General features: G+C 35.6%; 1 protein-coding gene across 1 annotated transcript in view; it reads right to left on the bottom strand.

Annotated features, from left to right (window-relative positions):
- The window catches only part of Cntn5 (contactin 5), a 1,017,390-nt gene that overhangs the window by 236,608 nt on the left and 756,381 nt on the right, over positions 1-24,401 (bottom strand). The window contains exons 12-14 of the mRNA XM_005377960.1: positions 15,045-15,181; positions 12,399-12,528; positions 10,281-10,431 (exon numbers count right to left, since the gene is read on the bottom strand). Coding sequence (XP_005378017.1) covers positions 10,281-10,431; positions 12,399-12,528; positions 15,045-15,181 — 418 coding nt within the window. The remainder of the gene's footprint in view (positions 1-10,280; positions 10,432-12,398; positions 12,529-15,044; positions 15,182-24,401) is intronic.

Raw genomic sequence — 24,401 nt, 5'->3', positions numbered from 1 at the left:
GTAATATGTGTATATTTTATAACGTTCAAATCAGGTTAAACATATCTGTTAACCCAAACATTCATCACTTCTTTATGGTTGGCATATTCAAACTCCTTTCTCTAGATTATTTTAAAAATACTCAGTCTATACTCAGTGTATTAGCATTATTTACAGCCATAGTAATCTCCAGAAGCCATTGGTATCCATCATTCTACTCTTACCATCTCTGAGCCTGACCTTCTTGTATTCCACATATGAGTGCAATGATACGGTATTTTTGAATCTTACTTTGCTTCCAACAGAAGTCACAAAGGCAAAGTGCAGACTTAAGTGTTATAGTAGCCAAACTTTCATCTTGTCATTATTTCTTACTTTCTCTACTTTATAGCAATCTATACAACCATTGATTTTGCTTGTTGTTCTAAATATATAAAATATTCATGGTTCTGTCTCCTCATTGATTAAGCAATAGATAAAATATTATGCACAACATAGTTTTTGGATAGCTTTATCATAGGGCTTTTGGACTGTGCCCTGATATTGGGCCCATCTTTTGTTTCCCTTGGTTGGAAGAGTATTTAGTGCTTCTACACTTGTCTCCTCATCAAATGTGAAACCCTAAGTAATACAGACTTCGGGACAACAATGGGCTCACACTGTGTCAAATAGCCAAATGAAAACCAAGTCTCTTTAAAATAAAATTAAATTAAATTTTAAAAAAATTTACAAAAAGAAAATGAAGGGAATTTTTTTAACATTTTTAAACAGTTCTGTTTTTAACAGTGTATGTACATTATATAATAATGATCACAAATCTCTAAATTGCTGACATACAATTAAAGGCAGAAGACCTGAAGTCAGGCACATGAGAAAGCCTTAAATTCTTTGTCACTAGTATTTCCTACATTTAAAGCCACAGAAAACTTAAAGCTTCCTCTTTGAAGTTCTTTAAAAGGATGTGATTTTTTTTTGTTTTTTTTTTTCTGAGCTCACCAACAATTTGTCTCATTTCCATTTTTTCCCTTAAATGTTAAATATAACAAAACAGAAAATGGGCATCAACTCCCAAAGGGAGGTAATGTTGAGGATCTGGGTTCACTTAAACTGTGAATGACACCAAAATAACCCGGGCTCCCTTGTACTATGTGAATCTCCAATCTGTGGCTTTACATCGCTAGCTAATTACCAGTTTAGTGAACAGTCCATAAATTCTCCTCCTAACTGTGGTTCATTTACCGCAGCTCCTATAAGTGGCTGCCCAAGTTGCCGGCTGTGCTCTCTACACAGGAGCAAATTGAACAAGTCGTGAATTGCCTAAAGGCTTCTCTTCTTCAAAAGCCCCCCAGACTACAACTTCCAGTTTAATTTGCCCTTAATACAAACAACATCTAGAATACTTGGGGATTCAAGTATCCAAGTACATGCGACTGACTGATCCTCCTACCTCCCCAAGTGACTCTTCAGTGAATATAAAATAGTGAAGAGAGAAGAATCTGAGGATGTAGAAAAAGAGCTTTACAGGGGAGGCTTTTCGCTTCCTCTGAGAATTACATAGTTACTTCTTTTCAGTTTTTGCATAAATCACAATCTAATTTAACTGTGGTCGGTTCATAATGGGGCTTAGAAGGATGGTTACAAATTAGAGGATCGACATAATGTTAACCTTGACTGCAATGAAAACAACCTACAGGTAATTTCCGTAAAAGATAACCTGAACAAATTTTTATCATAGCATGCTCACTTGTCTCTGCTCCAATAAGGTGTACATATAAAAATTGATGGAATATATCCATATAAATGTGTGTATGGATGCATATATAAATATACATTTTTAAATGATCATTGCATTTTTAGTTGTGTCTGAAATGCTCAGGGTATTGATCTAATCTAGTTTCTCTCTCCCAATGCAAATGGTAGGTCTATTTCTGTTCCATCATACCATACCTACATGGTACAGGAATAGTTATATTCAGTTTTTTCTAGAGAAAACAAAACTTCATTCAGTAGATCGTAAAGATAACAAACTATGCCAGTTTAAATCAATATTAAATAAAAAGGAAAAGGTCATTCGTTTAGTGGGGAATAAAACTAATATGAAATCTATAACAGGATAGAATAATTGTCCCCATTAAAGCAGTAATAAATACTATAATTTACTGAGTGCAGGATATTATATATGTAAAATGTTTTTTTATATCCTCATAATATCATAAGAAGTTATAATTATCCCTGTTTTAAATAATCAAGTCAAACAGAGTGTCTTATCTCATATACATAGCAAGTAGGAAGCCAGAAAGCCAATCCAATTGTGTCTGAATTCTAAACCAAATCTAAGTCTCCTCTACCATACAAAAAGTATTGGAGGGTTCAGAGAGGAAAAAATAAAAATGGATAGAAAATGAAAAAAATTTTTTCTTGGATGAAATGCCATTTGAAATGGTTCTTGCATAAAATTTTGGCATGTAGGGACAGAATGTATCTCAGGAAGAGAATTCAGAATTTGTAGAAGCACAATCCTGAATCCAGGAGAGACACATTTAAAAGAAAGTAAATATTCTTTGGTCAAGGAATAGATTATGTATAAAAATGGAAAAAGTGAAATGGAGCAGCTGAAGACAAACTGAGAAGAGCATATGAGGCAGATTGAGTTTATTATTAACTTAGTACCAAAATGACAGTCTTTTAGGGGTTCAGTTCACAGCTATTTTGGAGCAACATCAAACTTTTTTGGTTAATTTTTAAACTCACTCTTGGTAAGTCACTTGATCTCTTCAGTTTAAATATTAAAACTTATATAACAGAGATGACATTACAGTGTAATTTAGAACTTCAGCAAGTAGCACATAGGGGCAAACCATGCGTTAAAAACTGACTCAAATAATTTATCTACCATCCTGTTATTTATACTTCACGATAATTGCATTTACTTGAAAATTTTCAGTCCTGATGGATCCCAATGTGTTAATCCTTTCTTTTGAGTAGAATTTCAAATTTATTCAGAATGAATATCCTTGAAGGAGAGGGAAGAAAATGGAAAATCACAACTAAAGTTACAAGGTGAGAAAATAAATTCAGGACCTGTTTTTGGGAACTACTGTCCAGTGTAGCTTGATAGTACAATACTTGGGACATCTTTTACTGTAGTGTGGGGAACAGAGAGGGACAGTAATGCATACAGTAATAATATAAGGGAGAAAATAGTTTAATATGCAAGGAGAATGCTGCAGGGTTTTGAAGTGCAGGCTGTGAGAAAACCTGTGTGTTTCACGCACTTCATTCCTGACACTGAGAACTGCAAGGCGTAGGGCACTCACACATCTTAGATATGACCATGTGAAACGGAATCACTACTTATTCATTCTCAACAGACAAAAATGTCTCTTCCTTGTTGTTCAATTAATCTGTTGGGTGGATTAATGAACAAAAGGAGAAATTACTGAGAACCTCAAATATCACACTGGTGACTTAGAGCAGAGCAACAGAAGATGCAGAGCAACAGTTTTAGCAGGAGGAGGACACAGGGAATTATGCACTTGGCAGAGAACCAGGGTTTATATGAGGAGAGGGGTGAGGAGCCCTGAGAAGCTCACAGCTAAGAATATGTGCTGCTTACGGGTCTTACATGGTCGAGAAAGCAAGCAGGCAAGCAAGAAAGGAACCAGTAAAACCACGCAACTCAGGAAAGAGTAGCTGCACTTGTATGGTTAAAAATATTTGAACACCTACATTTCTGCTCACTTCAGGTCTGTTCAGTTGGACTGTAAATTGAAGGAATGGTAAAATAGGTAAGGGATCCATCTGACTCCTTTTCAAAAATCAAGTTTCTGTCCATAAACATATTGAGAAATATAGAAAGAGGAGGGAAGTTATCCTCCAGGTTTGGATGAAACCTAAATGGCTTCAATAATTTGACTAGAACAATATGCCAGCATACCTTCTTGCAAGGCTTGTCCTATAAAGTCACACAGCTGTGTTGACTGCTGGCATTGCCAATATGCAACATTCGTAGAGTTCTTTGTCTTTTTCTGCTATTTCTCTGTCTCGGGATCTCACCCTGAGATATAAATCTTGAGTCAGCCAAGCACACAGCTGCTGTGTAGCTCCACTAGGCTGAGGTGAGCTGCTATCTTCTTCTCTTCTTCCCATCCTGGTGAACATACAGGGGTAAATTTACTCTTGGAAAGTGTGAAACAGTCCACAAAGGTTAGTGGAAGATTCCCGCCAATAACTTCTGAATGTACCGCACTTTCACCTTTGGTTGAGAAGTTATCCATAGCCTTAATTTCCAATTGTCTTAGTTGATTTTCTTGCTGTTGGGACAAAATACCCAACAGCCAAAGTTGAAGGAGGAAAGATTTATTTAGCTCACTGTTCGTAGTGGTGTCAGTGCCTAGCTGGCTGGCTCCAAATCAAAGTGGATGGCAGACGGGCATTGCAGAGGAGAAACAGTTTATGGTGGGCAGAAGGTAGCAAAGCAAGCAACCTATTACAAGTAACTAGCAGCAAGCCTCTTTCTGTCCCTTATGGTGTAGCCAAGCTGCCTGCCTCTACGGCAGATACCACTCACATCCCTAACCCTAATACCCTTAATCCTAGCCTTTTACCATGAATCACTTATACACTCTATGTCTAGCCACCTCTGAAAAAGCCTCATGAATGAGTGCATGAGGTTTTGGGGAGGGAGACCTCTAAATACAAACCATAACATCAGTGTTGCTATAACTTTGTATTTTTGTTTGTTTGCTTATATGTGTATGTATGTATGTATGTGTTTATATGAGCATTTTAAAGAGCAGGTAATGAAGGTAAGTCAGACAGAGCCATGTGCAGTTAGTTTTCATGAAAACCAGGAACACGCATCCTAACCTTTCAATAATGATCATAAGGCAATTTCCTCCTCATTCCCTGAAGCTCAATGGACCTGTGCAACAGCAAGATGCCATCTCTGAGTGATAACACGGTGCAGCCCACGCGTTCACAGCTATTACCTCTGATGAAGTCAGACATCAACCTTCTTTACCCTTAGATAAATAATGTCAGCTTGATCACTGTATTTCCTTTGAAATCATGATTTTTAATTTACAAAGGATATTAAATGATAAATTGTTGATCTACGAATGCTCATTTTCCCTCATTATACAACTCCTCAGACACCGAAGAAACTAAGATACCTAGGGTCTACACTGTTTTATGGTCTTAATATATAAGAGACACTGTCATTGAGGAAACAACAAAACAGCTTTTTCATTAGCAAACACAGCATGTAGATGGAAACAAAGGGGCAGAAACAAGACCCTAATTATACCCATGGATTCCTCTTCTTCCTGAGAATGAGCAAGGAGAACATGCTTTTCCTCCAGTAGCAATGTCCTAAGGGCTTTTATGAAGAATATATTTTCCCCTACGTCTGGGAGTCAGTATGTGAGCTTGATCATTGTTGCCTAATAAACACAACGTGAATTCCCACTAGAAGACAGCTAATGGGCACTTCCAGCACAATTTCCTATACCATGGTAAATGAATTAGTTGAAAAGTTTTCTATTCTGTAGTTCCTTTGGTGAGCAAGGGACTGTTAGAAGGGATTTTGGATAAGTCTTTGCTTAGATTATAGTCCCATAAAAGAAGAATTATTATACAATGCTGCCTCTGTATAGCAAAATAGTGTGTTTTTATTCATGATTTAAATACCCATTTGAATTATATTTGAGCATCTCTGGAAGTGGTGTCTTCATCTGCCTAGAAATGAAGGTTGGATAATACCTGTGAATAGCTTTAACATATATGGCATTTTAATGTGCTTAAATTATATATCTATATCTATATAGATATATATGAAACAGAATAATGTCCTCACCCCAAACTATGTAGTCTTTATCTTAACCAAAATTGTCTTTGTCCACAAAAATATAGAAATTAAATATATGATAAAGAAGACAATATATGCTCATTGCTGGAGTACTTTTGGATAATCATATTTTAACAAAAGTTAATGGTCAGGTAATAGAAACAATGAACTGAAGTGAAAGCCTAATATGAATTTGATGAGCAGAACATTCTTTACTAAAGTATGCTAGAGGGGAAAATCCCCATGGAACATTTTACTTCTTGGTACTTGTGAAGTTTATTAGTGTTAGTATTAGAATGGACATGATTGATAAGTGAACCTCAGTGAATAAGTGCCATTGATCTTCAGAAAACATAGGGCAAAGGCTGGATATCTCTTAAAGAAAAAAGAGCAAGAAATAATTTAAAAAGTCTTTAAAAGACGTCATCTCTATTTCTATTGACTCAGAACTCTTCATTTATTTGCATATAACCTGTAAAGCTGATGATGCACTCGGTAAAGGAGGAGTCTGCTAATACAGGACTCTATTAAAGATACTAAATAAGTAAGTCAAAGATATGAGTGGCAATGCCAAGAATGCATAACAAAAGATCTGGGGTTCTGATAGGCAAAGAATGGCAATCTGAAGAGAGAGGTAAAGAACACAGATCACCCAGGAGACTCTTAGTGCCAGAGAATACCAGCTTCCTTCATTACTGAGAAAGGAAATGGCTATGGCAATTATTTCCTGACTCCTGATAACAGAAATATATGCCGGCATTTAAAGGTTCAAAGCTTCAAATGGAATTGTTTTTATTAATAACCCGCTACCATTATCATCCTCATCATGATTGCAAGTGGCAGCCACTGAGTGCGTAGTAGACACTGTACACCAGCCACTGTATTTTACATAAAAATTTTAATTCAATACTCACGACTCAGAGAAGTTACTCTCTTACATTCAAATCCTATAAGTAACAAAGCCATAGGTGATTTATTAAAAACTCATAATCTGAACAAGAAGTAGGAAAAATGAATCCTCTTCTTACACCGCAGATTACCAACAATGTTAAACTGTTACCAACAGTGTTAAAATAGTTTGTAAACTGTGAATGCTACACAATTAGAAATGCCCATCTTCATTAAGAATCATGAAATTGAGGAGCTGAAATTGCTTATTTTGTGATAGCAACGACTCCTATGATATAAACAACCAACTATAAACAACTCATAAGCTGTTTCCTATAAGGGTATACATTTTAGGGATTCATTGAGGACTGAAGGAATGCACAATATTGTAATATACAAGCACGTAACTTATTGACTCATTACATTTATTCTAAGAGTCACTGTTATGTTGTAATTATTCAAGTCTAAATTTTAGGATAATTATTTCGGTATTTCTTTATAAAAACAGATAAATAAGAAAAGGGCTTCGTTTTGGTGATGACCTATCAAAACACACAGAATACTAGAAAACTCAGTCAAAAAATGGCAGAAAACAGTAAGCCAGTTGATTATTTTGCATTCTAGATAAAAAAAAATTGATTCCATCCCACAGTTATTGTGACACTGCATTACAGTTCATAATTAAATCTCAACTAATTCTAGAATGAAATTCACTTGTTTGACTTTCTGATACATTTTTAGATGGTTAGAAGATTATTTTTCACAAATAAACTTTATAGTTCATTTTTATGTGACTGTTTTGGTTGTAATTTTATGGTTTGAAAAGTGATTAATACTTTTTTCTTATTTAAATGTTTCTTTTACATTTCTGCCTTACTTCAATCTCCCCAATATGATATTAATCATTTTTACATAGATGGAACTGCCAGTTACATAGACAAGATTTCCAGTCTTTTTGGAATGAATCCAAAGCACCTGTAAAAATTGTTAATGAAGGAGAAGTCTGATTCATTTAACACCTCATCCCAGTTGTAGACAAATGAGTGGGGGAGAAATCTCACATGAATCATGCGGGTGCCTGTATTCCAGGGAAACAAAGTGAGATAGGACTCTGCGCCCAAGGTGAGATACATACAACACAAAGCTTTTGCCGTCACAACGGTTTTCTGATATCTCTCTATTTAAATTTATATTTGCAACTATTACTGAACGGTAGGTAGGATTTATAAAAGAAAAGTGACCTAAAATTTCCATAAGAAACAAGTCATCAGTATAACTGAGATACTCATTAAAAGAATACTAAATATATACTTTTGGAATTTTATACACAGATTGCATTCTTGATGAAATATAAGGCTGAAAAGTATGGTGACAAATTATCTATTCCTAAAAGTAGCATTTTGTTACTGCTCTTGTTGGTCTCGAGGGTAAAAATACACTATACTTTTGGAGTCTGTTATTCAAAAATGTCAGTGCACGGATCTAAATATATACACTGGGATACGCAGAATGTTACATAAGTGTGGCCCAAACTTGCTTCTGCTTGAATAAATAAAATCATGAATACTTTACTTTGCAGTCTCCTTCCTGCACACTTTAACCACAAGAGTTGACATTTAGAATACCCTGCACTGAGACCGAGGTCGGGGCATAGCTCTCACTAATCCAAGGGTCTAGCAAAAGGAGAAAGAGGAGTAAGAATGCTGAAAAATTCACCAGGTCTATTTTTCTACTTCTGGAAAATAACAGGTTTATTTCAGTTATATTTAATAAAAAGCCCCTTATTCTTTTACTTTCATCAACACCCTTGCTTTGGAGAAAGCAAACGAGACAAAACAAAATGCTACCTAACACTTACTCTTACAAAGATATTTTTGAATAGTTGATGAAGAAGATTTTATTGGCGAACTGCAATAAACAGGAAAAGGCTCTCAAGGTTCAGCCAGAAACATACACTCGTATGTTTCAAGTACAACAGTTTGAACTGATGAGGAGTATATTTTACAATGTAAGTATTTTAGTGCATTCAGAAAAATGATAGTGAAGCATTGCAAATTATTTTTTCTACACAAAATCCTTTGGATTTTGTAAGTTTTGTACAGGATTTATTTTTATGTTTCTCTGAGAAATGATCCAAAAATATTCAACTTTCTTTTGACTGATTTGATCCCGTGAAACACTGATATCACAATTTCTGATTTTTCCAGCTAAGGAAGAGAAATTCTTTTTGAAAACGAGACGTGTATTGTGACCTCTTCCAATCTTACATGATCATTCTTCCCAGATAGCAAAGATTCCTGAGCCTAAACAGAACCCAGTTTATTTACAAATTATTTCACCTGAAATACACAATTTAAATCAAAGTACCTACTCTTGATGCAAGACAAATACGTTAATTCCTGTCATTTTGCTTTGAAAACCTGTATATTTTTTATTGTTTCTTTGGGGTTTTTTGTCTATGTTATTGTTATTTTGTTATTTTTAAAATTCTCTTTAAAATAAAAAAGCAAATATATTGTAAGGAACGTTTTCAAAATATTCCACATTTAAGGATTATTCAAAGGGGCCCAAATGCTGAACTAAATTATTTTAATTATATTATCACCTACCTCTAGACAGCACGTCAAACCACTGTCCTCATATATTGAATGAAAAGAAATAATTTAAAATGATATGCAACACCATTTTTACACAAGGAAGGTTAATATTTTACCAGTTGCAATCACCATATGTAATGCCCATATGATAATGATTGGTATAGACTGGGACTTCTGAAATTGGCATAAATAGTTTACCATGTGATGATTTGATTTCTCATCATTTTTCTCCATTTGTACCACTTTGCTAGTCCTTGACTTTTACTTACCAAAGACAAATGTTTACATATTAAGTATTCCTCTGCTCAGTTCTCATTTCCCTGTAGCAATCAACATAATCTTATTTTATTTTGTATCAACATGATTAAACCTAAAAATGAAAACTTTGGCACAAAAATTACAGTGCACAAATTCAATCATAAAATGATTATCCAGAATATTCAGAATATTTTAATACTATCTTTAATATTAACATAGAACAAAAACATGACCCTTAAGTGACCATAATTTGTCAACTGCGAAACACCCCAAATATATAGTGAAGGTGTTTCATTTTTTCAAAACCTACTGAAATTTCTAATGGTGCTAAAAGCCACTGGGGTAGAGAAATTCAATAATATTAAAGTAGGGCACTTTTTTTTAGTCACTATGGCTACGTTTAACTTCATGTATGAAATATGTCTCACAACTTCTTGTAACACACATATGTTTTGCGTATGCCATTTGTAACCTTAAGCCACTTGTCTGATGATAAGGGAGACAGATCTTTTACACAATGAAGGGGACTGGAGGTGGAGGGAGGGTGGAAGTAGGAAAGGAGAAAGGGGATGAAACAGAATTCAATTAAAATGTGTTATGTACGCACACCAACTCCCCACAAGGAATGTAAGCATTCTGTACTGCAAATATATACCAATAAAAATAAAAAACAAAACAGGACAGAAATGAACATCAAACAGACATCTTACCTTTTACTCTCTCTGACTGCTTTATCTCCCTTCTTCCAAGAGATGGCTGGTTTTGGAGAGCCCTGAGGTTTGCACTCTATGATGACTTCTCGGTCTTTGGTGACAATTATTGTTTTCTTCAGTTGATTCGGTGCAAAAGTAGGAGCTGAAGCTATTAGAAAGAGACTGTTAGTTCTACCAGAAATGACAATAATATCATCAAATATATGAGTAATCTAAATGTTAGAACTTTTTCCTCTGAGAAACATCTCTCATAAAATCATACAGATGGCTTAACAAAAATGTACTAATAATTAATGGATATCTTCCTGCCTATCTTCTCATTAACAGCTGATGGTTTCACACAGTATGTGTCCACAGATACATGGTGTTTCATAAGGTGGCAGCTGTAGTTACGATTCCCAACTTCAGCTGTGAAAGGTTGAAGGACAACTTTGGCAAAAGATGAGGGTCCAGCTGCAGAAATCTCTGGCACTTCTTTAGAATAATTCATATTACCTCATGGAGAAGAAAACCTGTGTGCTGCATTTCCTACATATAAATGTTAATTTTATAAACAATTCATTGTAATGTTATACAAATTTCATGTAGTTTTTACAAATGCATTAACTTTAATATGTTTTCATTCTTTTATTGTTACAATAAAAAGTAGAATACAAAGTTAAAATAAAATAGAATTATTTGAGTTGTAATTCAAAATTTTATTTCAACTGTTGCAGTTATTTATCTAAGTGTAATTATTCATTAATATTACCATTGTTTTTGTTAGATTTTTTAGAGATGTTTTAGACTGTGAAGATTATGCCCAAAAATTTATAGCATCGGAGGCCTTTGTGCCATTTGGACCATTTCATGCACATTTCAGTAATATTTTATGTATATTTTACTCATAGCTTACAATATAATGCATGACCCAGGAGCATTAAAATTTATATCTATTACAATTCGGATAAGATATTGGCAAAAAATGAGGGAAATTATGGTGAGAGTACAACTAATATTTTGGTTGTTTGCCGGAAATAGAATTTATAAAAGATACTTTTGAAAATATGAAGAGTGAGTAAAAAGGATTTCAGAGTGTTTCTGGGTGAACTGTTAACCAAATGTTACCTGAATTGATATTTTAATTCCAAGATGTTAGAGTGTGAGTTGACAAGAAATTAATATTGGATTGATCAGCAGGTAAGAAGTTGAAGTGTAATCCTCTGTTAGCTGTGGATTTCTTTTAAATGTGAAGACATTTCAAGTGAAAACATCTATAAGTCAATACATATATTTGGATATATTATATTTAGCTTACACAAAAGTAGTAATTTCCCAGGTTTCTAAGATTGTTGACATTTCTGTAAATGTTATGTTTGGGGAATTTAAGCAGGAAATAGAAAGTACATTTGGACTTCCTACTTTTAGGAGACAGTAAATCTTGCTTGGTATTACAACCACCCTAGAATCAAAATTTAGGATACTATCTCTCTGATAAAAGGTGAAATCCATGCCAGTAGGCCAGGTATGCTCATTTAGGGGAGTGTCTCTCTCTGGACTGACTCTCGTAGTTTTAAGTGGGGTATTTGTGCCACTTCTCAGATTCCCTTCTTATCAGAGGTGAGCCTGTAAGCCTACCATGCCTGGCCTCTGGCTGGCTTTCTGTGTTAGTTTGAGGATGATGAAGGTGAAAACCTCATTAGGAAAAGTAGATTTATCTTGGAGTCTTATCTTGCAAGATACACACACACATAGCTGCTTCAGAAATATAAAGCATATCTATGTGAGCAGGGACAGGCTGCAGGAAGTCCACGTTCTGATCTCCTACACTCTCAAGGCCTTCTTCCTTAAGATTAACATATTTATTTGTAGAATTTAGTGCCAGAGAAAAGACATATAAACCATTTAAGAGTAAAATGAAAGTTTAAAAAACTTACATAAACAGAAAAGATACAGAACAAACTGCATATAAAGTGGTCTTCTAAAACTTACAAATATTATCAGCAAAACATAGTATTGCTTTTCAGGCCATAAAATACAGTCTTAGAACTCCATCACAAAGCTTCGTATAGTAACAATCCAAAAATGAAAGGAAGTAATCCTTTTTGTCTATTTATTTACTCAGGAACTGCATACCGAGAATCTTCAGCTCAGCACTGGCATAAATGGCTCCATACTTATTTTCAGCCAAACACTGATACATCCCAGAATCTGATTGATTTACACTGTGGATCATTAATACTCCATTAACCGTGTGAACCCTATTCTGTAAAGAAAAGAGAACAGACATAGAAAATAACAACTCATGCAGCTTTTGCGCTTACTCCTAGATCAAGAAAAAAGAACCTCTACTTTCTATAATTAAACATTATTTGGAAATGTTGCAGCACAGATTTACTGTTTACTATTTTATCATGTATCTTATAAATTAAAAATTATTTCTTGGTCAGGAAAGAAAATAAAACGATATTTTCTGCAAGCATTCTTGTAGGTTTTACTTTCAACTGTATTTTTAATCTGAGCTGACTTTTTTTGGTAGACTGATTGAACTTGTGAAATACAATTACCAGATGGTGGTTTTATTGGAATTTTTTTTATAAGGAGAAACTGGGGAAAGGGTGGAGGGTGTGGACATACTACATTGTCAAGTTAAAAATTGCCAAGGTCATAACAGCAGTCATTTCACTCCACTGATCTGGCCGGGAGTTTGTCTTTTCCCTCACTTCCCAATAAGTTAACACAAAAAATACTGCCCCCAAATTGGACAACGTGTAACATTATTGGACAGAAAATACAAACTTTATTATTAGAAAAACCTAGTACACCTGACCTGTGGTTGGATATGAGCCAACTGGAGTAAGTGGAGGCCAAAACTACATTTCTAAAACACACTTGATACTTCCCCAAAGAAGTACAAACGGAGAACAAGATGTTCATCATCTCTAGCCAATAGAGAAAAACAAATGAAAGAACTCTGGGATTCTACTTTACCCCAGTCAGAATGGCTGATTTCAGGATCTCACACACACACACACACACACACACACACACACACACACACACACACCAACAAATCACAACAAGCACTTGAGGGAAAATGAAGCTTTCTCCACTGTGGGTGAGAGTGTAAACTAATGCAATCACTGTGCAAATCAGTGTGGAGATTTCTCAAGAAACTAAAAACAGAAGTTTCATTTGATCCAGCTATTCCTCTACTGAGAATATTCCCAGAAATGTTAGGTCATAATACTGCAGTGAAACATTCATACCCATGTTTATAGCAATAGTTAAGCCCTAGAAATACCCCAGATGCCCATCAGCAGATGAATGGGTAAAGGAACTGTGCTCTATATTGACAATGGAATTTTATTGGGCCATAAAGAAGAATGAATTGATGTCATATGCAGGAAAATGGATGGATCCAGAGTTCATAACTTTAAGAAAAATAAATGAGACACAGAAAGTTAAATATTGCATGGTTTCTTTAATAGGGGAAACCCAAAATATAAAGAAAGAATAAAGAAAGAAGAGATGGTAGGGAACAGTAAGGCAAATATTTAGAATATGGGGAATGGGGTGAGCAGACAGAAGGGGAGAGAGGATAAGAAATGACATCCATTCCCCAAAACAGAGGTAAATATTGTGTGTCAGAAACATATACTAGTTAAACAATGTTTAAACAACCAAGTCTCTTTCCTATTTCATGCCAAGCAAATCATGTTTTATTTTAATGAGGCATGCTTTGATTTACCAGCAGAGATACCAAGTAATTTGGACACTTTAAAAATAATCCATTCACTTAGCTAACATGCTGATGGAATTTATCTTTCTTGGGGAATAGGAACAGAAAAGATGTCCAGCACAGCCTTTTCTCAAGGAGTATCTTAGGGAGAACAGGAGGGAAAGAACCCGTGAACTCATCTCCAATGCTTCTATAACAACTTGCAGTCCCTTTTGTTTTCTTTGGCTTTCTGTGTAACTGCATCTTGCTTTGGCTTAACTGGCTTTTAGAACAGGGATCTTTAGAACTGGATTGGATTGTGGATTAAATCTGAGTCAGTTTGTTCACTTTGGAAAGGAGCAAGCTGAGACTCAATGAGATGTAAAATAGACCAGAGTCTCGGGGCCTGGTGACCAGCAGGGCTTGTGCTCAGAATTTCAATGCTATTTTGATCATAAATAGTGAATTATTCCTGTTCTCCTTCCTGCAAATATCATAACAAGGAAAAGAGCTATTAAAATTACCATTACTCTGAAATTAAATAATAACCAAACTAATTTTAAATATAGTATCTAGAAAGTTACTTTAAAAATCACACTTCTGCTAAAAAACTGTTTTATTAAATGTGTGGTTAGTAGCACATCATAGAAAGAACAATCTCAGCACGTAAGAGATGAACATTCTATTCTGGCCTCCACTTAGTAGACATGTGACCCTGGTAATTCCCTTTTCTTCAAGACATTAACTCCATCATCTGCAAAGGGAAGAAAATAAGCTAGATCGTATCTAATAGTCAGCTAGAAAGGACAATAAGTTTATGGTGATCACTGATATTCCCCCAAGAATTTATAGTATCGAAAAAATTTGAATAAGAAGTATATTACTCATACATGTAATGGTGATTAAAATTTTTCTGCTTCTATACTTGCTGTATTTCTGACTGCAAATATATTAGCAGGCCATGGTAGGAAATGGTTTTCAATAAGAACAAAGAAACCGTTTTGTCCTGTGTACAGTCTTGCTAAATTACACCGGAGCGGGTTAACAGCTCCCAAGGGTACCTGAGGCAGGAGAGGCACGCCGTTCTTCAGCCAGCGGTAGGTGGGCCGGGGCTTTCCGGTCGCCTTGCATTCCCACCGGAGAGGGCTCCCGCTGTCCAACTGGGTGTCGTTCAGTTTTTCTACCCAGTGTGGGTAGGCTGCAAGCATTAAAGCATTAAGGAAGGGTGGTTTCATTTCTCACTTCATCAAGTTCAATATTCATGTAGAAAAACTCATTGCATTTAAATATTTTTATTTTTAAAATTGACATAAGCATAGATGTTTGAAATGAGCACTGCATTGCATTGCATGAGAACTACTTTTCCTGAACACAAAGAAAAATGCACCCGGAACAACGAGTATACTTTGATGACATTTTTGTCATATAGGTGTGTGTGTAACCTACTGAATTTGGAAACTACTTTAGAGCAAGTGGTTTGCTTCTCCTGAGGCACTAGTACTTGTTTATCAGGAAGTCAGTCACTTAATCGGCATTGTTCTTTCCAAATACGGGAATAGGGGCTGGAGATGTAGATCAGCGGCACAGCGCCGGCCTGGCAAGCGCAAGGTCCTGAGTTCGATTCCTGGTACCAAAAAACAACAGCAACAACAACAAAATATGGGAATAATGTAGGCAGAAGTCACACAGCACTGATTATATTACTGAATAAGTGCTCTGCTTTTTCTTTTTTCTTTTCTTTCTTTTCTTTTCTCTTTTCCTTTTTCAGTCCTTTCCTTCTTTCATAATAGGACTCGAATGGTTTTGGAAAAATAATTTCTGAGGAAATTTTACATGGTATATAAATTTTAATTTATCTTCCAATATAAAAAAATGTTCAAAGTTTTAAAAATGGTAACAGAAACAAACTCCTTTTTATCAAGAGGCAATGCTGTAATTTTACAAACTCTGTAAGATACTGGTTTAAATCTTTCCTCTGATGGCCAATTAATAAAATGTTTGGTTTTTTTTGTTTTTGTTTTTCTTCCGATACCAGGATTAATCAAATTCTTATGATTCACTGTCCATACATATTCGTGTTTAAAATAGTCAAACAATAAATATAAAAAATTGAACTGAATTTATTATATTTCTGTAGCAACATTTTTGGCAAAAATCTACTAGATATCAGTTCCACGGAAGACTTTGGTCATTCATACAGTCATTCATCTCCCACTATGGTGTCCTTACCGATCTCAGACATGATTAGGGCTAAAGAAACAACCGCATCCTCTACTGAAGGAATTTTACTGGGGTAGGGAGGGCCCAAACTCACTGCAAAGGAGAATGCACTACCGGGAAACTGTGATGTTCCAAACCAAAGCCAGCTTAGGAAGGAGCAGAAAAGCAGGAGAGAAAGAACTCTCATTTATTAAATTGTGGTAGCTGACGTTATGATGTCCTTTATGCAGCTAAATGCTCAAATTCATTCCTGAAACATTTATCATGAAAACAAACATTTCTTACCCTGTGAATCAGGCAACTGTGGTTCAAAGCCATTAAGCAAGTGTATACAAGGTTACAAAGCAATCTATTTAAGTAGGAATATTGTTTCTATTAGCTTGAGGGTTATCTAGCCATTGTCTTTAAAATGCTCTATGTTGGCATAACAAAAGTCAGAATCTGTAGGCCACGAAATATTTTGTGATTCTTATTGAAAATATCACCATAATGAGTTTCAAATATTGACCCTAACTTTTGTGCTTGGATTCCCAAATCAGTCTCTTTGTTGTTGTGTCGTATTTATTAAAATTACTGAGAAAGTAAGATATGAGTAATGATAAACTCTACTTTCATATTTGAGTTTTCTATAAGATTTCCTACCCTGCTATCCGCACTGCTTCATACTCTGAGCAAGCCTTGCAGTCCACATAGACCAGTTTTCTATTTCCCAAGCACTTACTGTATTTTATTTAGTCTACTCACTCTATGCGAAATCTTCTACTTTTTGTTGTCACTTTTAATCCCGCTCATCATTCAAAGTTTATTCTAAGATAAAGTATACTAGTGACAACACATGAGGGGATCATTGTATATTCCCTGGACACCTACAGTCCTTCCTCACCCAGGAAATCGTCAAACCATGGCTTGCTATCCCAATTCTGTTGCTTATATTGTAACTAAAGTATTTTTGCTTAAACACGGTAGCTAGATAGTGAAGTCATTGAAGGTACTGTTGATTGAAAATATGCATTGAATTTGGTTACAACCCGGTCCCAAATATAGAAAATTATAAAATATTGGCCAGGTATATTTTGTGATCATTCTCTGACTGGCCTAGAATTCATGGTGGCACGTGCAGCTGTGGGAGTTAAAATTTAAGACACCTTAAAAATTTGCTGAAATTGAAAAATTGGAAAAGTGATAAATGTTAGAAATTTTTTCATATGGAAAAATTAATAATTGCAATACTATTTCTCCAAATACACTTTGCATTACTCTATAAAATGTTAAAGCTTAAATTCCCGGTCGAATCTGTCAGAGCAATCAAACAAGTCGTCCCTGCCTTTGCAATGATGTAGTTCCTGCTTTCTTGTCTTACTCAGATGCTTTTGACCACCGCTACAGGCACAAAGCTGACACTGAGCATGCAAATGTGAACGTGCCCTCGTGTCTGTGTGCTGTCAGCTCAGACTTTAGCTGACGAGATACAACTGAAATGTTATCCAAACGCACTTTGCCAGCAACTCCACAAGTGAGAATAGCCTGTTACGGAGCTCTCTAAATTCAAAAATACTGTCAATTTATCAATGCCTGACAGATTTTAAAAAGTGGTTTTATAGCTTGCTGTTTTGAACTAGGTTTGTGGGGTTTCTTTATTTTGTTTTTTGTTTTTTGAAACAGGGTCTCAGTATATAGTTCAAACTGACTTTGATCACACAATGTAGCCCAGGCTGGACTTGAATTTGCAATGATCCTCCTGCCTCAGCCTGCCCTGTGCTGGGGTTACAGGTGTGCACCACACCTGACTTGAACTGTGACTACCTGTCATTTGTATGTACATGTGTACATGTACGTGTGCATATATGACCGATATGTCCACATGTATGCTCACATCTATACGACACAATAGAAAATACAATTCTGAAACTCAGTAACTTGGTGATATCACTTGTCTGTTTCTTGAAGTGCTATGTGCAGTTACATATAAGCTGCTTGTTAAGGCAAGCCCAGAAAGGTACATAGCAGCACACAGATACATATATATATACAAGCATGAATACAGACACTAATAAAAATTGGTATAGATTATGTCAAATTAAGCTCCATATTGGATAATCATTAAGGCTATTTGTATTTTTGAATGTTCTTCTTCATGATATATGTGGAAAATATTGTATTTAATAAAAGATCAGCTCAAAATTTATAATTGATTTTCTTTTTTATTTCTCCAGGTTGCTTAAATTTTTTCAAATTTTAATTGAAATATAGCATTTGAACCTATTTGTATGGTCAATTGTTGCAATTCGATACAGGTATGCAGTGTGCAGATTTCCTTTATATATTGCAAAATATTTCACAAAGCACAAGGTCCATACCTCATAGGCCTACAACCAAAAAATATTATGTAGAAGGACATTGATAGAATTCTTAACATAAACAATTAGACATGATTATAGAATGAAGAATGTGTTTTAGGCCATGATATGACAGAGTACAGTCCTTGTAGGATTCTTAGAACAACAAAAACATTGGTAACACACAGGTTATGTACCTGAAGAGCATAACTTTGAGTTCCACAAACACATCCCTTAATTTTCTACTGTGAATTTTTACTTTAGCATAATAGTAGACAGCTGTGAATCTCAGTATCTTTGCTGGGGGATAGGAGAAGCAATCTTTGTGTTTGGCAATTTGGTAAGAGGAAAGGCAATGTGTCAAACCAAGGTTTTCACTGACATTATGCTCCATTTAAAAGGTTTGGCATATATTTACCTGCGCATTACAGAGTGTGTAATATACCCACACTACACTTCGGTTTGTTTTTTAAAAAAGTTTTCCTTTAATTTTACTGGTAGAAGTACTACAACAGCACATCAAAAACTAGGTTTGCATGTTTTGGAGGAAGTCGGAAGTGAATTATCAGATCACTCAGATTACATGCTTGGGTGATGTAGATGATCCATTATGGTAAAATACTTGCTCTCATAACAGAAGTGTGGTGTGGGCCAGGCATGGTGGCACATACCTGTAATCCCAGCACTTGGGAGGCTGTGGCAGAAGGATCATTGTGAGTTTGAGACCAGCCTGGGCTACAAAGTGAGCTCAAGGCCAGCCTGAACTGCATAGCAAGACTGTCTCAAAAAGACAAACCAAACCAAAACAAACAAACAAAAAAAACCAGAAGAGTGATGTGGGTGGATGATGATGGTGATGATGACGATTTTGATGTTGGCCATGTGAGCCAGAGTTCCTGAGCCAGTGAAATGTAACAAGAACCAACTGAAATAGACACAGTCCTAGTCCTCCGATTTATTCCGACGATGAAGAAAACAGCAATGTGAGTACGTATTTGACTAGTTGAAATGTTACAACATGGTCGTGCAATGAAATGGAGTGAACCAAGGTAGAACTAGGTCTGAAAATGTAGTAGGATCTTGGCAGGGTCAAACATATCATGCAGAACGCCAGCACTGTCATTCAGTGTTGGAAATTATAACAGACAAAATCCTACAAGATGCTGTGAAATACGCAAAGTATGAAACACAAGTAAAATGTTCTGTATGGCCCAGTGTCTATTAAAGAATGTATTTATTATGACACCTCACTAGCTGAACTGAAAGCATTCATAGGTCTCCTGTACACAGCAGGGATTTTTCATGATAATCACGGGAATGTAAAAGCCATGGGAAAATGATGGGTGCAATTTCAAACAGAGAATTATATAGTTCAACTTTTGGATATCAGAAAGATTTACATTGGCCTTGTATATAGCAGAGGAAAGCAAACTTGTACTGCTGATGTCAACATTGCATCAGGATAGAAATATTGATAGGAAAACCTCAGCAAATTGGAAGCCTGAAATGGAAACTTTCTACAAGACCAAAGGCACAATACATGTTGCTGCTGAGTTATGTAGCAATTATGAAGTCCCTTGAAACACAAAGCATTAGCCAATGGCTGTGTTTACCTGATCCTAACCATGTGTGGCATAAATAGTTTGATAATCTACTAAGAAAATAAGTGCAAAATACTACGGAGAAATTTTCTTAAAGAATTGGTACTGGACCTCATAAGAGATCATTTACAGCAGAGGGAAAACAAGATGCTTCTACACAGAGAACTACGCAAGAATATTGTGGACCACACTGGTGAGCTGACAGTTGAATAGCAGGCATAGCAACCCAAAGAACTTCTATGACAACAGTAAAACCAAAAAGATATTAACTGTGCCCCAGACAAAAAGCACAGGAAGACAAAACATGTGCTATCAGTATAAGCAATACTTGTGTATGGAACACTCAATTTTTATGTGTGAAGACTGCCTTGGATGTGACAATTGAAGCAAAGATGATTTTTGTTGCAGAGTTCTATTGGTATTATCACTGTTATTCACATATTCACATATGCCTATATTTATGATGTCATCTCTTAGGTTTTGTAAGCAAGTACCCAGCTGATGTGAAAATGTTATGTCTGTTCTAGGCACTCATTGCACGTTTGATATTTTAGTTTATTGATATCTTATTTCCCTACTTTGTGCACAGTGTTCAATAAAGTAGGAAGTACCTGAAAAAAACAGGAAGAAAGGTGACAAGAATGGCCTACCACATAGGAAAGGAAAGCTAAGTACATGTGCTAACACAGCAAGTGAGACATGTACATGGAACATGGAGCTGTTTCATGTGAAGACTGTCTTGAATGTAACAATTCTAGCAAAGATATTTCTGTGGTAGACTTTTCTGTGTTTACATTGTAGCTCACATATTTTTATTGCTGATGTTATTTTTAAGGTTTTATAAGCAAGTAGATAGCTGATGTGAAAATGATGTTTATTCTAAATGCACAATACATATTGAGTTTAATAGCTTATTTTATTGATATTTTATGTTCCTGTTAACTACACATTGCATAATATAATAAGAACCTCCTCAGAACACAGTGAGACCAGCAAGTTGTCAAGTATGTCCTAGAAAAAGGCCAGGAAATCAAAACACATGTGCTGTCAGTGTAAGGGATAGTGTGGCTGAAACATGCTGTAGTCACGTGTGCAGAATGCCTTGGTTGTGATAGTTGAAGATTATATTTTAGAGTGCTATTGGTATTTCCATTGTAGTTCATGTAGGAATTTATTTCTGTTGTTCTTTTTTAGACTTTGTACACCAAAAACTAATGATTATTGAAAATTTTGATGATTCTGTATAAACAATAAATATTAAAAATGCAATACTATTTTTGTGAAATTTTCCTGCTATGCATTCATGGTTTAATATAGTAAAACTCATAAAATTTAAACTATAATTCATCAATAGAAATACTCTAAGGAATAAACATGAATTTGACATACCCATGTTTATGAGACTTTATGAGAAAACATGTGTGTTGTGCTCCGCTAAAAGTTTTCAGTGCGCGAGGATTGCAGCATGCAGGTTGCTAAAGGGCAACAGCTTTAGCTTCTGAATAATGATGTGGGGCTCACAGATACCAAGGTGTGGGCTGCACTGTGATTAGTATTTGACCTATCTGGAAAAATAAATCCTGGGTTGAGCCCTGTTAAAATAAAGTATTCGTTCATTTTATCCATCTTTTGCAAACTTCCTCTTGTAGGGTGTGGAAAACTAAAAGGGCATATGGCGCTTTAAACTCAGAAGCAATTAGAATCCTGCCAGATGTACTGTACGTTGGCAAGTACTTATGTAATACATCTGAGCTTCACTTGAGTCTCCGGGTTGCGTTTTTTTGAAACACAAAGCAGATGTGCGTAACGGCAGTCTTGCTTATTATCGCTTGTCATTAGAAATCCTGTAACTCTCTACTGATAAATGCTAACTGTTATTGGCCTCATTCATTGTTCCTGCACTCTTAAAATACTGAGGAGTCAACACATTTTGTCCAATAGATCACTTTTAATGTTATGACTCTCTGCTGTGGGCCAGTGAGAAGTAATGTAGGACATTGGAGAGATTATACAGTTGGGGGTGAGTGGAGGTTCAAATCCCAGTGCTGCGATGCTCTTGCTCTACTACATGCTTGGGAATGAGTTACTTAATTTTAATGAGTCTCCACTGAAAGCTGTAGATGCTAATTTCTATTCAGTGGGCTACTACGATGATTGAACATGATAAATATTGGTTACTTCTCATCCTTTATCTATTGCCATTTTGTTCAACTACATTCTCTCTAAAAATGTGAACACACATATGGCACCATGTTCATAACAAGAAATTGTTTCCAGCTAAGGAATTTTTTCTCCAAAGAAACAGCATTGAAATCTTCTTTATGTATGAAACTAATAATCAGGAAGCTATAATGTTCTATCATTTCCCACAGTAAACTTATCATGTATTTTCATAGCTAAAACATTTTTAAAAAATATATCTAGTGCTGTGGACATGGCACAGTGCTGCGGTACTTGCTTAGCATGTCCAAGACCCTTCGTAGTTGCACAGCAATCCCCCCAACAAACACAGGAAGGAAGTCCTCTATCACATTCGAAAAGCATGATTCGGGGCTGGGGATTTAGCTCAGCAGCATAACACCCGCCTGGCAAGTGCAAGGAAGTGAGTTCGATTGCCGGTACCGGAAAAAAAAAAAAAAAAGAAAGAAAAAGAAACAAAAATGCATGATTTTGAAGAAAAGAAAAATAGTGAGAAGTACAGGCAAGAACTTGAATGTATTAAACAGTTTTCTGTAATGTTAATAAACCATAGTATATATGCATTACTTACTGTATCCCCTGCATTAGCTTAGGTCAACCACATCTGAGAGGGAGCATCTTGTAGCAGTAGTTATGTGGGTGTGAGTTTAACTCTGGTGTCATTACCAGTATTAAGTTGGATTCTAGTTCTACTACTTGTGATTATTATTGGGGTATTTTTAGTATTGGTATATTTTACTGAGATACTGAAGATCAAACAAAGGGCCTGTGCTTAGCCACAGAAATATATTGCCAGCTTCTAATGTTTATTTTTAATAGGACCTTACACCATAAATTCCTTAATGTATCTAGTCATAATTTCATCTGTTGAAGAATTTTTTTTTTTTTTGGTTTTTTGGTTTTTCTCTGGTACCGGGAACCGAACTCATGACCTTGCACTTGCCAGGCAGGCGTTTTGCCACTGAGCTAAATCCCCAGCCCCTTTGTTGAAGAATTCTAATAACAGTGGGTATTGTGGTTCTGTTTATAAAGCATCAGTGGTGCATAGTGTCTATGCTGGTGCCTACGATGTAACACTCTTTGCAACTATTAGTTCCCTTCATTAGTACTTCAGGGTTCTTGGACTCCCCCCATGTGGTACAGTAAATCATGTAGCATGGTGTGCATGGCTAAGCAACAATCTTTGTAATGGTATAGAATTATAATAGAAATTATCCGCTTTCCCTTCCTTCCTTCTTTTTATCCTCCCCTCGCCCTTCTCTCCTAACTTCTTTCTTCATTTGCTTTTCTTGTGTAATTTTCCTTCTTTTTCATTGAGAACTTGAAATCACCAGGCTCAACTTATATTGGAAATGAAGACAAACCCTAACCCTAACCCAAACTTAAAATTTTTTATGATGGTTAAAGCCAGGTCTTTTGGGTCTATCATGAGAAACTAGAAAGAACAGAGATAACCAAAAGCATTCACCATAAATTATATTAATAAAAGGCATATTCACTATGATAATTACAGAGCTTATCCTGTACTTTAAATTGTTCTCAAAATTTTACATTTTAATTTTTATATTATTTTAAAAACCTGTTCATGTTATATCACATACATAATTTTTCATTAATTTTAATTTCTTTAACTACCATGGGCTCTTTATGTTATATAATTTGTTGTAATATATACATACAATACTGATGCTGAGTTAAACAAAATTTATAGTATACATTTGTTTCTGCCGCTCAACTTCCGATGTTTTGACAGAACAAAGGTTTTCTTAAAACGCTGGCTTATCTCTTGAGTCTAAGGGATAAGCAGTGAACACCCACAACTCTCTCTGCTGGCATGCGAGCCAAGTTGCCCCAGCAGCTGAGCGTCGGATAAGAGTTGTTTTCTAAACTGAAACCCTGGAATTCAAACGTAATTGCAGTGTCGGCACTTTGCAAAATAGAAGTGGGTTTGGGGTTGTGGGTTGGGCTCTCAGTCTCTAAATGTTATGCCATCGCCCTTAGGACAACACACGGAAACTGGGATTATCTAGGGAAAATCAAAATGTATGGCCACCTGCTGGAG

The sequence above is a fragment of the Chinchilla lanigera genome, unplaced genomic scaffold (genome assembly GCF_000276665.1).
Source record: "Chinchilla lanigera isolate Chin_1 unplaced genomic scaffold, ChiLan1.0 scaffold00011, whole genome shotgun sequence".
Taxonomy (NCBI): domain Eukaryota; kingdom Metazoa; phylum Chordata; class Mammalia; order Rodentia; family Chinchillidae; genus Chinchilla; species Chinchilla lanigera.
Note: the sequence above shows the minus strand (reverse complement) of the source record. Positions and strands in the feature narration are given on the sequence as shown.